We start from the raw sequence: 17,552 nt of genomic DNA on the forward strand, positions 1-17,552 counted from the left end.
GTGGAGAAAATTGAATTCAGAGCAAGCGGAAGCCCCCGAAAGCAGGCTCTGTCCCTTTAAATGGGTTGCAGCAGTGGGGGAGGGGAACTGGCCGGAGCTGGCATTGTCCAGTTTGAACTGAGCACCGGAAGTGAAGGGGCAGGGCCAGGGCCGTGCACTGAGCCCCGGGCCATTGTCCATCTCCGACCAGGGCACTAGCCACCCCCCTGGCCAACCCACTTTATCTCCTACAAGGGGAGGCTGCTTCTTAAAACAAGGAGAGCCCCAACTCTAGTTTTTCCCACCAACCCTACTGTGGGGAGGGAGCACGCTTTAGGATGGGACTGAAACGCGGATGGTCTGGGAGCCTAACAGTGTCCGGAGACTGGAGGAAATGCCTGGACCCACGTACCCACCTAGTTCCTCTCCCGGCAACTGTTAGGGAGAGGATGGGGTTGGGGGTAGCATGAGGGCCGCTGGTGGAGAGAGGAACACACTTCAAGCCTCTTTGGGTTCCCCCTGCTCTGTCAGAAAGCTCCACGTGGGGTCAACTTTAGACACAGATTTGGAAGGAAAGAAGGCAGGATTCTTTACACAGAATCAATTAGGAGCGCTCTGAGACACTCAGAAAAACTCAGTCGGTAACTCAAGGAAGCAGACACTCAGAGACAACAGACTTTGAGAGGCAGCGCCTTGGTCTGGACTGGAGATCAGTCCTTCGGGGTCTCCAGCCTCCCCCCACGCCCTGCTTTCCCATCCCAGGCTTCCTAGTATCGTGAACTCCAGGTCTATCGAAGCACACGGGGGTGGGGGGTGAGAGCGGGTCAGCGCCGAGCAGCCGGGTCAGCTCCGAGGCCCGAAGGGGAAGGGAGGGGGAGGGGCGCAAGAGGGCTGGGGGAGGAGGAGGGCTCATCCATTTCTCCCTTGACAGGTGGTTTGTGTCTCTGATTGGCCAGCGCTGCCAGGCTCACACCTCCCTCCCCCAACTCTCTGGAATGTATAATTATCTGCGCGGGGGGTGGGGGTGGTGTGTGAGTGTGTGTGGGAGCAGTCACATGGTTTTAAAACTACCCCTCCCCACACACACACAGGCACACACACACGCACAGAACCCTCACCTGTATGCTGCTTTGGGGACCCCCACCCCCAATGAGTCCTTAAAGTGAAGAATTTCAAATTCCGAGTACTCAATACTTCTAGGGCTGACGGCCCCTATTTCCAGATGTGTGTGGGGAGGGGGTGTCAAGCCTCCAGGTTCTGAGAAGGGACACCCCAGAGGTGTCAGGGGACGCAGAGTGGGGGAGGGCAGGAGCTGGAGTCGGAGGGAGAGGGAGGGGAAAGACGAGGGAGGAGAGGGGAGGGGGCTGCCCGCGGGGGGTTGGGTCATTGTCTTTTAGAATTTGGGAGCCTTTGAAAAGCCGTGGGCCCTCCCACCGCTATTGTGCTGGGGAAGATGTAGCAGCCTCTTCTCAGAGCCACCCCTTTGCCTCCGGACTTCTCTGGGGCCAGCAGCCGCCCGACCTGGGGCCCGGGCCGCGGGCCTAGCCGACTACGATGGGCTCCGTGTCAAATCAGCAGTTTGCAGGTTCGAGCTTGGTACTTACTGGGGACACCTTAGGCTGCAGGGGCGCCCAGCAACCACTTAAAAGGGAGGTGGGAAAGTGTCCTCCGGGCTGGCGGAAGGACCCCCAGTCTGTGTGGCCTCCTGCTTCAGGGGGCCATGCCTGGAGCAAAGAACGCTGGTGTCCCCGTGGCGTGCACACAGAGGCTGCGGGGGCAGAGGGAGAGAAGAGGAGGGCCCTGTCCGGCGGTCTGTCCCCGGCAACGTGTTGTGGGAAAAGGAGCAAAACTTTCGGGGCACCTCTGGCCTCTGTGTAAGCTTGGGGAGCGCGGGAGGCAGCCGGGACAGGTCTTTAACCGCCGGCTGCTTAGTAGCTGCAGCCTCCTGGGTGTGCACCCACGGGCTGGACAGTCCGGTGTCCCAGCCGGAACTCTGAGGGGGTCCTCCAACTCCGTGGCCCCCCAGCTGAGCGCCCTCCCCATTTCCAGGTGGCTGCGCCAAGGCGCCAGAGGAGGCGCGGGAGGACGCTGCCCGGGCGGCAGAGGAGCCGCAGCTGCTGCACGGAGCCGGCATCTGTAAGTGGTTCAACGTGCGCATGGGGTTCGGCTTCCTGTCCATGACCGCCCGCGCGGGGGTCGCGCTCGACCCACCCGTGGATGTCTTTGTGCACCAGGTGAGACCGATTCTGGTAACTTTAGCGGGAAGGGGATATTGGCGCGCATATTCAAGGGTGGGCGGCCACGCTGGGCCATTGGATTGAGGGAGATCCAGGGCCCTCATTGTGCGTCCCCATCTGTGCGGTAGTGCCCCTGACCTGAGTCCTGGTAACTCCTACAGGACGAGAGTGAGGGGCAGAGCCCATTATCAGCACCTCCCACCCCCTTCCGGGAACCCTTCTGGCTTACCACGTGTTTGTTACCTCTTTCCCCTGGGAAGGAGGCAGGGGCAGGGAGGTGACCCCATGTGGCAGAAACTAAGGTTGTATTGTGCTTGCCGGTGGGGGGAGGGCGAGCAGGCCGGCCAAGGAAGCACATGCCCGGCCATAGCGGGGCCCTCAGCGCCAGCGCGTTTCACTAACTTGTGAGTGGAGCTCCCCCGGGGAGAGGGAGGGAAACCTCTCTAGGACCCAAGGAGGGTAAAGCTACGAAGTCAGTCCGATCTCCTAAAACTCAATCCCTGCGGCCTCGGTGGATTTGTCAGATCCTTAAAAGGGTCTATTTGGGGGCTTGAAAGCTTCTCCAAAAGACCAGTCTCAGGCATACAGTTTACCAACTGGGCTTTTTGCTGTCCAGAAAGGAAAGCTAAGGAACCCAGGCCAGGCTGGGAGGGAGTTAGGTCGCAACCCCAAGTTCTCAGTTAAAGCAAAGCAGCACGGTGGGGGTGAAATTCAGGGTCGCAGGGCATGGGGTCGAGGGAAGCTAGCCTCTGGACCTATTCTCAACTTGTCATTTATGGCCCCAGACAGCCATTCATGCTGTCCGAACATTTCCAGCCTCAAACAAGGAGCCAGGGACTTCAGGATTCCTCCTTCCTGGCCTCCCTCTCACCTCTTCCTAAATATCTCAGAAGCCTTCCGTTGGTCCTGGGACACCAGCTACCCATAACATGGAAAGGAAGTTGCTGCCTGTGTCCCTTTCACTTTTGGAGGTTTGGGGTTGGGCCTGAGAAAAAGAAATTGCTAATCCCAGACCAAGTAGGTTGGCACCGAGGCCGGGCAGGGAGGGGTTACTTCAGGAAGGTTGGCTTTAGGAGCCATGGGGGAGGGGAAAGGAGGATGTGGGGATTAAGGGTTGGAGCCTGAGGGATGGTATTCTGGAGGGGGAAGGGTGGAGAAGGGAGATGCTGGGTGGACTGGTTGGAAGTCCTCATCGAGGATGTAGAGTGAGGGGAACAAGGGGGATAGAGGATGCAAGGAGATGGGGACCTGCCAGTTAATGCTGGTGACTTGGGGTCACTGGACTGCTTGAACATCCGCCAGGAGCGTCTGCAGCAGGACGCTTACCTACCCCTTATAGCACGTTCTTACCCACCCCCCCACCAGACAACTAGTTCTAGTTAGTGACATTGCCACCTTTCCTGTCTCATTTACATATGTGTTTGATAACCACAGGAAGTAATTGTGGGAGAAAGAAGGGAATTGGCCTCTTTAGATCTATTAAATCACTTTATTACAGGAACCAGCTTTGAATGGCCCACCTCAGCAGGGTGCCAGCCCCCCCACTGCCATTTATCCGATCACAAAGAGATTATAATCCCTCCTGGTCTGGAGATGGACTAGACAGCTTCCCCAATTTTGGGAGTCTTGGAGTAAGAGTCAGAACCAACATTTTCCTGCTTTCATGCCTAAGGCTGCTAAATAGGGTGGGGTTTAGGGGAATGTAACCCCATCAAGAAACTTTCCTCTACCTTCAAGGTTCTTTTGGCTGGTCTAATCCAGTAGACATTAGACAGATTAGTAAAACAGAATAACTGAATTTAATATATATGTAAGGGAACCCCGCATATAGGAGAGTCAGAGACCCCACATGCACAAGAGGTTTAAAAATATAAAGGGAACATGGGTGTGTAAGACATTCTGAGCTAGGGATGAGGTAAGGTACCCTGGGGGCTTCAAAGGGTTATTGCAGTACAATAAAAGCAGATGTTTATTAAATAGAAGTTTGTCCTGCTCTGTAGATAGGTCCATGAGGTCATCTCTGATAAACTCTTACTATGGGCAAGGGCCCTAATTCAAGTTCTTATAGGTAGGGGCAGAAGTCTCTCTTGAGCCTATAGCTTAATTTTGAAAACAATCCACATACCACAGAGGCACATCTTGGTGTGACCAGTTCTGAACTCACACAGTGATAATCAAATTCCGGGGAAGATTTTCCTGAGCAAATGGATCTATGCCTCAAGGCACTTAACCCTAGGATCGAAAGCAACTGGAAATTAGATGGCATCGAGGAAAGCAGGAACCTTCGGGCATGGGGAGTGGAGCCCACACCATCCGTTTCAGATGAGTTATTCAGGAGATGATCTGGACTTCAGAGTTTTGGAAGGACATTCCACAGCTGAATAAGTTATCTGGAGGGAGTTGAGCTGGGATAAGGAATCAAGAATTTATGACCAACAGTCATGAGACAGTAACTGAGCCTTACTTGATGGGTCTTGATAGCACACTGCCTGGGCTTGAATTAATCCTCAAACCCTATCATAGCAGTAAGTTAGACTAGTGATTTCAGTCCCTGCACTTGAGAAATTTGAATGATTTTTTTGGAAATCTAGTATAGAGGAATTAAGTAGTTGTAGGATGATCCCTAAATATTGCCATGGGAGAGGAAAGTGTTCCCAAAGTGGAGGAAGGGTAAGACATTTCTCTTTAAGAAGAAAACCACCCCTTTGGCTGCTGGTGGTGGGCACCCTGAAGTTGGGGTGCAGGTGGTGATATAAGGAAACATCTGCCGGGGAGGTGGTCTGAGAGCCCCTTTTTAAGGAGAGAGGAAGGGGGGAAAGCAATTTAACGTTTTCTTTTCCCTTTCCAAGTGGGTCTATTTAGTGCCTAATCGCTACTGTTCTTGTGCTCCCTCTCACTTTATGCCCCCCAGGTGTGGTGTGAATGAGTGAGAAACAAAATCCAGCCTTAGCCTTTAAAAAAATAAAGCAGCGATTTCTCATCAGCCCTAGGTATTTGGATCTGGAACTCTGCCTCCTGCACATGACCCTACTGGGGATTGAACCCACAACCTGGGTTATGTGCCCTTACCAGAAATCGAACCCACCACTTTTTGGTGTATGGGATGATGCTCCAACCAACTGAGCCACACAGGCCAGGGCCCAAATATTTAAGAAATAGCTTTCTGGCTAAAGGGCTGTATTAGAAGACTTGAAGGCAAAAGAAGAGCCCTAATTTGACCTAGGGACTGAGTTTGGGTTGGGCGGGGGGGGGGGGCAGGTAGTATGTGTGTAAAGAGATCTTTCACCTGGTTTATAACATTTCTGGTGCCTCTGATTACTCACCTCATATCTAGGTTAGTGATGTACTTGTCTTATCCCCTCGCCTAACCTGTAAGCTCTTCAAAGAGAGGGACCCGCTAGCTGTCTGGTTAGTTTTCTGGTTCACAGTTGGTAGGCTGAAGGAATGAATGCAAAGAAGCATGGGACTCCTGAGGAATCTGATACACAAACAGTTTGGGGTCCTGGTCAGCAGAAGTCTTCCTCTGGCACAGAAGACTGGAAATGGGGAGGGGATGTTAACTGTTAGCTGCTCTCTGGATGGGTTTGGTGGTCATTCATTAGTTATTTCATTTCCATCTTAATAGGGTAAAACAGATTTTGACTTTCAAGGAAGTTGGTAGAGAAGTACCTGGGTTAGTTTGAGCATTGTGGATTTTCTTGGGTCCTTTTCTATCTGAGGAGACATGCTTACTACACAATGTCCCCAGCAAAGGCTGAACCACCATCCAAAGCTTCCACTATGACAAATTTAGAACTTGTATTTGGTGACATTACTAGGTGCCCTGTATGTCATTTTCAGTGACTTTCCCCAGGGCAGAGATAGATTCTGGAACATTCTTAATCAAAGTATAACGCCATCCTTCTGGGTTAAATTTGGGGGTGGGGTGGAGGGAAAACCTCTACCCCTCCTTCCTGCGGGCATGAATAGTAATTGCTTAATTACTATGTGTTAAGTCTTGGGAGGTCAAAGAAGGTGGTGGAGGAGGAAGAGGAAACTTTAAAGAATAGTACATAATTAATACAGGCTAATTTTAAATTATCTCAGCTTCGAGTTAATTTCATTTAGATAGGAATCCGAAATCCAAGTTAATGGCTTTTGTAAATGGCACAGGAGCAGGGTTACTGGCTTAAAACTCCAAGATTCTCTCTACTGTGCTCTGAGTGGGAGGTAGGGGCAGGGTGAGGAGTAAGCACCCCGCCTAATCGGGACTCACCCTGGACGGGTCCTCATGTGAGTTCAGTGCCCTTGACACTCCGTTTTCCTGAGGACAGAAGAGATGTGCACCCAAAGTCGCTGGGAAGAGAAATCTAGGCGAACACTTCTGTTCACAGGCAGTTCCTTCCTGCTGCTGGTCTCCCTCTGGCTTCTTTGTACCAATGGGCTGATGAGCAGCACCATCTGGTGGAGAACTCCAGGCAGGAGCTGTGGTCCTGGCTACTGTGTCTGAGCAGAAGTGATTGTGTGGGGGTTCTGGACAGATCTTTCCTCATCCTCCCTAACAAATAAACTATCATAAACTGGAGAACCAGGTGGTTTGTTCTAGCCCCACCAAACCCTCTACTTTCAGAAATGAAGCTCGGGTCCAACTCTGAGAACACCAGAGGACTGAGTCATTAAAATTAATTTCACCTGCTTTTTACTTTTTTAATATGTTTTTTAAAAAAATATATTCTTATTGATTTCAGAGAGGAAGGGAGAAGGGTAGAAACATCAATGATGAGAGAGAACCATTGATCAACTGCCTCCTGCATGCCCCCCACTGGGGATTGAACCCAAAACACTGACCAGGCATCATCATAGGTCGATGTTCAGCCAGTGAGCCACGCTGCTTTTTACTTTTTAAACATGGCTATTAGAAAGTTTTAACAAGTCTATGTGACTTGCATTACAGTGCATAGCGCTAGTTCTAGAGTCAGGCTAGTTGCAATCAGTCCAGCTGTGCCCCTCACTATGATTTGGGCAAAGTGCTTAACCCCTCTGCCTTCATGATGTCAGCTGTTCAACCGGGGTCATAATAAGGCCTACCTCACAGGCTTGGCGTGATTCTCTCTCATCCTTGATGTTTCTATCTCTCTCCCTCTCCCTTCCTCTCTGAAATCAATAAAAAATATTTAATTTAAAAAATTAATAAAAATAAGAAAGGAGTGGTGTAACAAAAAGAGGGCTATGTTAGAGCTGGCAGGGACCTCATTAAAAAAATTGGGAAAGGAAGATTGGAGACCTGCCTCCCCCATCGCTTTTAAAATAATTTATCTGAATAAGTAACCCTAATTCTGGTTCCTGTGTAAAGGATTTGACTGAAGGGCGGGGTGGGAAGGGAGGAGAGGGAAGAGAAGGGAGTCAGATCCTGTTTATTTCCATCCCTGGAAGTGTGGGGTGGCAGGTTGGAGAAAAGAAAAGATGGCTGCTGGTGGTGACTTTGGCAGACCCAGCAAGCTTGACTAGGGAAGATAGGTATCTCTACATCCAATTCTCACACAGTGACCATAACCCCAACATGAAGAGGAAGGAAGGAACGGTGAATGTGGTTGGTGGGGGTCGTGGGGGTCGGGGTGGGGGTGATGTGTGGAATCTGCAGCCTCTGGAACTCCAGGAATCTGACCATCAGAACCAACCCGTGTCAACTCTTTGTTTCCTGGGGCTGGGCTCTATTGGGGGAGCTCCAGCCTTGCCCCTCCCCCCAAGCCTTTTCTTTTTTTGGAGGGGTTGGGGAGAGAGGCGGGCCCTGCTTTGTGTGTGGTTGGGGGCGGGGAGGGGGTGGTAGCAAGAATTTCTGGCTCCTTTCTGATGCAGGCCCTGTGAGGCTGGCTCAGTGGGGCTGCATGCTGATTACCTATCTGATAAGAGAGGAATTCAAAGTATGTGCTTAGGAAGGGGCAGAGGGAGCAGGGAGCCACCCCTAGAGACCTCCAGTCCAAGACCGGTTATGGTGAGGTGCCTGCAGGTTTTTTTTGTTGTTACTGTTGTTTTTAACTATTTGAAAGTCTTAAATAGACCTCAGATCATCCAGCGATGGATGGAGTGGGTGACCTGAATTTCATATTGTCCCCATTTATGTTATCTCCTTAAGCCTATGAGGCATGGATAAGGAGAGTTGTCCTCTGTAAATTGAGCACAGAGGACATAGTTTTCTGGATTTCCACTGCTAGTTAGTGATAAAAACCCAGAGTTAAAGTTCCCAGCCTCTTGACACTTGGGTTCCCACTGTTACCCTACCCTGATCCAGTTTGAAGAGGCTGATACTAATTGCTACTCAGTGGAGATTTATGTGTTAATTAATTCTCATGCATAGAACCTCACAGCGCTACCATAAAATTAGTATTTACTTCTATTTTGTAGGTTAGAAAGGAGGAAACAGGGCCTCAGATTCCATACTTGTTCTTAATCACTTATCTGCTGAATCACAGCCAGGCCTGGGGGTGTATCGGCCTAGGAGAAGCTGGTATTGCCTGGGCCAAGAATGCTCTTGCTTCAACTCCTCCAGTATCTCCTCATTACTCTGGCTTGTCCCAGCTCAATAAAAGACAAGTCAAGTCTAACTTCAAATTCAGGGTAGTCACTGTGCAACGGTAGAGCCGTTTGGTAGATGCCGAGGATCTGAGGCAGAGGTGAATGGTTGACCACGGTCACTCTGCCAGATATTGGTAGAAGCAGCATTTCATGAACCAGGATGTGTCTGGGACCTGAGTCTGTGCTCTTAATTTACTTCTAAATTACTTCGATGGAAGTTTCGTCTTAAGCAATACCATGTAGATTAAAACAAAAATCTAAGTAACTGATGAACTGGGGATCCCATCTGGCTAAAGAGCCTGTTTCACCTGAGACCCAGTTTGAAATAGTCTACCCCCGCCACCCACAGCACAAAACACTGCTCGTGCTAATCATGTTCCCTCCAGCCGCAGGGCAAGGGGCACAGTGATCCCTTTTGCTTCTCTGAACCTTGTTTTCTATGATGATTACACCTTGCTGGCATTTGTCAATGCAAATGGAAGAAGCTGTAATGAAGTTTGTTCTGGGTAGGGTCTGGGAGGGACTGTCACCTCCAGTAATGTATTGTTGTTAAGTGGCAAGGTGGAATGGGCTATGAGCTTCAAATCAGAAGCCCTAGGTTCTTCTGACCCCGGGCTTTGCCACTCAACTAGCTGTGCGAATAACTCCCACTTTTTTTTTTTTTTTTTTAATATATATTTTATTGATTTTTTACAGAGAGGAAGGAAGAGGAATAGATAGTCAGAAACATCGATCAGCTGCCTCTTGCACACCTCCTACTGGGGATGTGCATGCAACCAAGGTACATGCCCTTGACCGGAATCGAACCTGGGACCTTTCAGTCCGCAGGCTGACGCTCTATCCACTGAGCCAAACCGGTTTTGGCTTTTTTTTTTTTTTTTTTGAAGGCTGCTAGGTTCTTTGCAAGTGTCAATATTTTTAAATTTTGGTACAAAAAATGCAGTTTTTGTTGTTGTTTTCAGCATCAGGCCATCCAGACTTCCACGGCCAGGATGCTGGGCGTAGGCGAGCCTCTCTCCTCTCTGCCACAAAAATGCAGTATTTTAATGGGATTGCTCCATACGTTATTCTAAATTGTTTTTCCTTTAAAAATATTTGGTCATTTTCCCAAGTCAAATAATTAAAATCTACTCCTTGGCCATGAATCCAAAAACGTGTGAGGCATTATTTATGTGCAAAATGCAGCAGTGAACAAAACAGGGACTTGCCATTCTTTTAAATGGCTGCATGGTTGATTTTTTTTTTTAAATTTTTTGTTTTGTTAATCCTCACCTGAGGATAATTTTTTCATTGATTTTTAGTGAGAGGCAGCCAAAAGGGAAGGGAGGGAAGGAGAGAGACAGAGAGAAAGGAAGAAAGAGAGAAACATCATTTGGTTGCCTCCCACATACGCTCCCCCTCCCCCATCAGGGCTGGGGATCAAACCTGTAGCCCAGGTGCTCGCCATTGACCTTGACCTGGAATCAAGCCCACCACTCTTCAGTATTGATGTTCTAACCACTGAGCCCACCGGTCAGGGTGCTGTGTTTTTCAAACCAATTCAGTGGTTCTCAGCCTTTCTAATGCCGCGCGCGACCCTTTAATACAGTTCCTCATGTTGTGGTGACCCCCAACCATAAAATAATTTTCGTTGCTACTTCATAACTGTAATTTTGCTACTGTTAATGAATCTTAATGTAAATATCTGTTTTCTAATGGTCTTAGGCTTTACAGCAGCGGTTCTCAACCTGTGGGTTGCCTAAGACCATCGGAAAACACGGATATTTACATTACGATTCATTAACAGTAGCAAAATTACAGTTATGAAGTAGCAACGAAAATAATTTTATGGTTGGGGGTCACCACAACATGAGGAACTGTATTAAAAGGTCACAGCATTAGAAAGGTTGAGAACCACTGAAATAGAGAGCTAATGTTCTCAACAGTATTATTGAATTGTTTTTCTCATCTGTTGATTTCCCCACACATGCTTGGTTCTCCTAGTGGTCTTTCCCTTATAATCTTCTGACCCATCTGTTCGGATCATACTGTCTTTTTCTTTCAACTTTAGTTGTTTGATATAATTTCAAACTTGGAAAGAGGTTGCAAGAATACTAAAAATTTCCATATAAGCTTTATTTTATGATTTTTATATTTGTTGGATTTCTTAAATGCTATGTTTAAATTTTTCCCTTCTATTTTACTTAGAAATTTAAATGAGAATAGCTGTATAAAATGTAATGGCATCTGTTTATATAACAATTGTTCTTTGTTAATGTTATTAGATCTCTTGTTCAACATTAAAATCTACCGTGTTCCCCTTCCCCAGAGTAAACTGCACATGGAGGGCTTCCGGAGCCTGAAGGAGGGAGAGGCAGTGGAGTTCACCTTTAAGAAGTCCGCCAAGGGCCTGGAATCTATCCGCGTCACTGGCCCTGGTGGGGTATTCTGTATTGGGAGTGAGAGGCGGCCGAAAGGGAAGAACATGCAGAAGCGCAGATCAAAGGGAGACAGGTATGGATTGGAAGGTGGCTTGTGTGGACATGCTGAGGATGGGGAGAGCTCTCTCCATCTTGTCTCATTACTTGGACCAGGTTGCCATGGACCCATGAACCAGGAAGTCACGGTTCGGCCCAGTTAGGGCACATGCCTGAGTTTTGACCTCAATCCCCAGTAGGGGGCGTGCAGGAGGCAGCTGATCCATGATTCTCTTTTATCACGGGTGTTTCTATTTGTCTCTCCCTTTCCCTTCCTCTCTGAAATCAATAAAAATATACTTTAAAAAATAAAATAAAATGAAGCCTATGGTCCCTGGCAACGCTAGATGGTTGGGGTACCTGCTATAGATGTGGAAGATGAGAAGAGGGCAGTATGTGAGGAGGGCGTTTGAGAAGTAATTTTGCTCTGTGAGCTCTAGACTCAATTACTAAATGGGAATAGTGATATTAACCTCACATGATTGTTTTAGAACTAAAGAAGAATGATATGAAAGTGTAAGTTGTGGGGACAAGACAGGGTGTCTGTACTTGTTGCTTCTTCACTGGGTCTCCATATGACTTGTCTCATTCATCTTAGCTTTGTGCTCGAACAGATCATAATCTGACTCCTTAGTTTTTTTAAGGGTATGTTAGAGTCTTACTTATCCACCAAATTGCAGTGCTCAGTTGGGGTCTGCGGTTTCTATTCTTGGTATTTCAGTATTTTCTAGGTGACATGAATCTGAAGATCATCCAGACAATTACAGGTTTGGAAAGGATTTCAAGATACCTAGTCAGCCCTAGCTGGTTTGGCTCAGTGGGTAGAGCGTTGGCCTGCAGATCCATACCCCTGCCCTGCTTCCCAGGTTTGATTCTGGTCAAGGGCATGTACCTCAGTTGCAGGCTCCTCCCCGGCCCAGGCACTGGTCTTGGCGCATGCAGGAAGCAGCCAAATCGATGTGTTTCTCTTACATCAATATTTCTCTCTGTCCCCTCTCTTTTTCACTCTCTGTAAAAATCAATGGAAAAATATCCTTGTTGAGGATTTAAAAAAAAAAAAAGGCATCTAGTCAGATTTCTCCTTTTATACGTGGAGAAATTGGTCTCCAGGAAGGGAAGAGCCCAAGTGTCCTCACTCAGAGAAAGGCTTCTGATCTCTTCTCACTCCTTTCTCAACTTTACCATCCTGCTTTTTACCAGGTGCTACAACTGTGGAGGTCTAGACCATCATGCCAAGGAATGCAAGCTCCCACCCCAGCCCAAGAAGTGCCACTTCTGCCAAAGCATCAGCCATATGGTGGCCTCCTGTCCACTGAAGGCCCAGCAGGCCCCCAGCTCACAGGGAAAGCCAGCCTACTTTCGGGATGAAGAAGAAGAGATCCATAGCCCTGCCCTGCTCCCAGATGCCCAGAATTGAGCCACAGTGGGTGCCGGGGGCTATGCTTTTGTGATCAGAAAGTTTCAAGAAGCAGGCATCAATCGGCAGATTGGAGAAAGTGGGGACAGGGTGGGTAGGGGGCAGCAGGCACTGCCATGTATCTCTGGCCGGGTTCCACAGCATCACCCCCTCTTCCCTCTTGGCAGGGGGGGAGGGGTGAGGCAAAGGAACTCCCAACTACACTCGATCCAAATGCATGTGAGGGCTTTGGGGGAACCCTCCCTACATGCTTTATTTGAGTCTCCACCCCCAGAATCTCCAGCTTTTGAAAGTGGCCTGGATATAGGGAAGTTGTTTTCCTTTTAAAGAAGGATATGTAATAATAATATTTCCCCTGCCAAAGTGAAAAGATTAACATGAGACCAGAACGCAGACCACAAACAACTGCATTCTGTGGGAGGGAATCTCTCAGGGGTACGGCAGGGTTTTTCCACATCTTGTCTCCTCGTAACCCACTCTTGGGATAGGGTGCTGAGAATTGTCCCAAGCAATGGGTTGTGACGATAGGCAAAAGGGATGGTTGGGGAACAGCTGCAGACCTGCTGCTCCTAAGCTCACTCCCACCCCATTTCTGGACCAATACAATTTTATTTATTTGGTCCCTTGGATAACTGCACCTTGGGTCCCACTTTCTCCAGGATGCAGCTGCACTAGCTGTGTGCGAATGACGTATCTTGTGCATTTAGACTTTTTTTTTTTCGTAATATAAATATTCTGGGTTTGTATTTTTGTGTATTTTAATCTACAGCCCTCATTCCTGCACTGTGTTCTCAGGTACATGAGCAATCTCAGGGATAAGTGGGCAGGAGCTCCGGGTCTGCACAGCAGGAATACTTTGTTTTATCATCAGGGAGAACACCTATTTGGAGTGTATAGTCTATTGAACTACCTCATTTTTGCCAATTAGAGCTGGCTTTTCTGCCATAGTATCCTCTTGAAACCCCTCCACCTTCAATGTTTTATGGAAGACTAGAATTTAATGAGGTAGCCTCATTACTTGATCTCCTACTAGAAGACTGGAAATTGGTCTGAACAGGAATCAGTGGTTGGTGCAAAGGTTAGGAGAGGCTGGGCTAGGTGAAAGGCACAGAGGGGAAGCCAAGATTAGAAGCAGGATGTCTATATATGCGTAACCAAGGATTCCTGTCCCTTACCTGTAATCCCGGGGTTTGGGACTCACATTACATACCAGATCCATCCCTAGCTGGATTGGCCTACCAGGCACAACAACACACTTTATGTGTGTTGATAAAGAGAGCTTTTGAGAACACTACCTCTCTCCCCATCTTGAGCTGCCCAGGGATGGATATATGAAGCAATGACTACATTCCTTAACCTTTAAAAACTCTTTGCTTTTTCTCTTTGGCTTCCAGAGACACCATAAGCAATGGCTTCTTTGTGGTACTCAGAGCCAGTGTCCTTCCCTGCTGCAGCAATGATTAGTGTCTTAGTAGCTAAAGGAGAAAAGCGGGTTTCGTTAACATGCTGTGAGATCACTGAAATCCTACCTCACTGTGTTGAAACGGGGCAAATGCAATAGAATGCATTGGGTGATGTGTGTCTGATCCTGGGTTCTTGGCCCCCCAATTGCTGCCCCCTCTAGTTATTGTGTTTGTCTGGGCTTTGTAGGACTTCACAGTAGCTGATTTGGTGATTGCTAGGTGGCCTAGTCTGTGTAAATGTGTTGGTCTTTCTCCATGTTCTTTTGGGGTTTTATTGTTTACAACCTTCTTCTTGTATTGAGAAAAATAGCCAAAGCATCTTTGACAAAAGGTTCTGCACCAGGCAAAAAGGATCTGAAGCATAACCTTGGGAACACCTCTTCTTGAAGTGGGGGTCTTGAACCATCCTTTCTTTTGCTTTCTCTTCCCCTATTTCCTATTTTGGACCAGATCTTCTGTCCTTAAAATTTTACTCTGACCCTCTTCTATCTGCACCCCAAAAAGCCCATTTTCCACATGCATACACATTTAATGTGTGGGGTGTCACCCCATCTCTTAAATGATTTGTGCAGAAATCCTGAAGAATGCTCCATCCCTTCTTCCCAATATCCTGAGTGAAGATCATTCCTTGATATCTGATTCATGCCAAACATTCAGATTGCTATGTTTTAATTTCTAATCCTAGGGTAGAAAGCAGCAATGAGGGGGCCTTTCATTTTGAAAATGGGGTTGGGAAACCAAGAAAGGGGAAATGAATGTATATCCAAGTCGCTCAGGAACTTTTATGCCGGTGCAAAAAAACTTATGTCAAAGTAGCCACAAGATTGTTTAATAGGAGACGGACGAATGTAACTCCATGTTTACTGCTAGAAACCAAAGCTTTGTGTGAAATCTTGAATTTATGGGGTGGGAGGGAGGGAGGGTAGGAAAGCATGTACCTGTCTGTTCTTCCCTGATTCCTTCTCATTTCTGAACTGCAGGGGACTGAGCCCCCTTGGGCTTTGGTGACCTCCATCACTGGGGACTGTTTATTTGATGGTTGATTTTGCTGTGCCGGGTATTTCCACTTGCTATCATTTTGTAAAACACATGCTGACTTTTCCCCTTCCCCTCTTTTCCCTGGGAAAATAAAATGAATGAATAAAGACTTATTCCTACTGAAACTGTCATCTCCTTGTTAAGATATTTAAGGTGCTTTTCTCCTCCCATAATTCTCACCTCCTTGGATTGGGACTCAGAAGTCACAGAAGAACCATTAAGTTTTTGTTCAGTCATTCTGATTTGATAGGAATGAATCTTGAAAGTTCAGTCCTCTTAGCACCTCATTACAGTGGATTTTTGTTTCTCGGTAGGCCTCTTGTCCTTCCCTTGGAAGTGGCCACATTCAAGAGGGGATTAGGAGCATGGCATGCATAAGAATGGGTTTGTCTATGCCACTGGCTGGGATGAAAGGATGGGGCCATGCCTTGGGGCATGAGACCCTAATAATACCTTGTCCCTTGCTCTTCAAATCCCTTTACAAATCTTAATTAATTAACCCCCTGAAGCACCCCAGGGAGGCAAATAATGTGGAACTGGGGAAATTGAGGCCATAAGAAAACACGTTAACATTTTATTTCAGCCCAAGTTTGCTAGCTCGCTAATGAACAATGCTTTTTAAACATCTAGCTTTCCCCTAATGGGAAGAATTTAAAAAGGAAAAAGAAATATTTTATTCGAAGGCACACCATCTATTCCTGAAAGTGACAGAAACTGGAGAACAAGGATATGTTTTATACATCCACTCCAGGGACCTTGTACCAACAGTCTTATTTTTTTGTTAATCTTCACTTGATATTTTTGCCATTGATTTCTTTTTTTTTTTAATATATTTTAATTGTTTTTTACAGAGAGGAAGGGAGAGGGATAGAAAGTTAGAAACATTGATGAGAAACATAGATCAGTTGCCCCCTGCATACCCCCTACTGGGGCTGTGCCCGCAACCAAGGTACATGCCCTTGACTGGAATCGAACCTGGGACCCTTCAGTCCGCAGGCCGATGCTCTCTCCACTGAGCCAAACCAGTTAGGGCTTTTTTGTTTTTGGGGGGGTTTTTTTGCCATTGATTTCTAGGGAAGGTGAGAGAGAAACCTTAATTGGTTGCCTCCACACCCACTCCTAAGGGGCTGGGGAACTTGCAACCAATGTATATGCCCTTGATAGGGGAAATAGAACCTTCGACCCTTTGGTCTGTGGGCCGACGCTCTGAGAAAACCAGCCAGGGCTGTACCAAAAGTCTTAAAGCAGGTTGTTGAAGCCAGCTAGGCTGAAGCAAAGCAGGACTGGAAAATATGACTATTGCCCATATACTACCCTTTACCTCTTTGCACACAATATGCCACAATTGCCTAATCCTCACGGCTTCCAACTACAAGGTAACATTTAGTCTAGTGCCTAGCCGGTTTGGCTCAGGCTCAATGGATAGGGCGTTGGCCTGCGGGTCCCCGGTTAGATTCAGGTTAAGGGCACAGGGCACCTACCTTGGTTGCAGGCTCCTCCCAGGCTGGACCCTAGTCTGGCCATGCAGGAGGCAACCAATAGATATGTTTCTCTCCTATCCATGTTTCACTCTTCCCACTTTGGAGAAATATCCTCGGGTGAGAATTAACAATTTAAAATACTATTCATGGGTGGGTTACTCATCTGGAGGACCTGGTAAAAGTAACTCATCAGAAAGAGTGGAAGGCACAGTGTATTGGGGATTACTAGTGCCATATTTCTTGCCTTGATTCCTTGGTGAAACTACAAGAAGGTTCTTTGAAAATTGTAAAGGTTTCTTTTTGCTGCTTTTTTAATTTTGAGAGAATTGAACTCCCAATTTCTTTGTCAGTGCCTCAAATTACTGCAACAGTTTTCCGGAAAGATTTGGTACAGAGCTAATGCCCTTGATTTTTCTATTAGGGTTAACTGATGGCCTTTCTGTTGTTTAATATTAGAGCCCTTAAAGCAGAGCTCTTTCTGGCTTCAAAACTGTTTTCCTTTGTGTAGGTCCTGAGAATCTGCATATCCTGAGAATTGAGTGCCCGACATCAGCACAAATGGATTGGTATAAAGTGCGTCTGTGCGACTGCCTAGGCTGGGAACTTCCCAAACGATGAAATCCACCTAGACCCGTACAAGGGGCTTTAAAGCCCAGTTCTGCGGCCTCCCAAGGTCTTCCGACGAGCAGGACGCCGCCTTACACCATTTCTCAGCCGCCTTACACCATTTCTCAGCAGGCCTAAATGCCACCAGCAGCTGAGAAACCCTGAATTCTTGCCATGGAGCGTAACCCCCGTGCGGCCTACCCATGTAGATCTAACGACCTCTCCGCTCACCGCGGGGGCCTCGACTCCGCCTCCCCCAGCGCGCGGCCTGGAGCCCGGCCGCCCACCCCATGCGGTCACGTGAGCGCTCATTCCTCTGGGCT

At 47.7% G+C, this 17,552-nt stretch overlaps 2 protein-coding genes across 2 annotated transcripts in view; one reads left to right on the forward strand and one right to left on the reverse strand.

The window, feature by feature from the left end:
* Positions 1 to 6,580, reverse strand: part of ZNF683 (zinc finger protein 683) — a gene marked incomplete at its 3' end in the record, with an annotated part of 43,493 nt that extends 36,913 nt beyond the window's left edge. Inside the window, 1 exon segment of the mRNA XM_080657101.1 lies at positions 6,472 to 6,580.
* Positions 1,534 to 12,641, forward strand: LIN28A (lin-28 homolog A; the record flags this gene model as incomplete). The annotated part of the gene is made up of 4 exons (XM_080654410.1): positions 1,534 to 1,564; positions 2,029 to 2,213; positions 11,077 to 11,261; positions 12,425 to 12,641. The coding sequence occupies 4 exons, from the start codon at positions 1,534 to 1,536 to the stop codon at positions 12,639 to 12,641; spliced, it is 618 nt and encodes a 205-aa protein (XP_080510536.1).
* Between the last annotated feature and the right edge of the window lie 4,911 nt (positions 12,642 to 17,552).

The sequence above is a fragment of the Plecotus auritus genome (genome assembly GCF_963455305.1).
Source record: "Plecotus auritus genome assembly, chromosome: 2".
NCBI lineage: Eukaryota > Metazoa > Chordata > Mammalia > Chiroptera > Vespertilionidae > Plecotus > Plecotus auritus.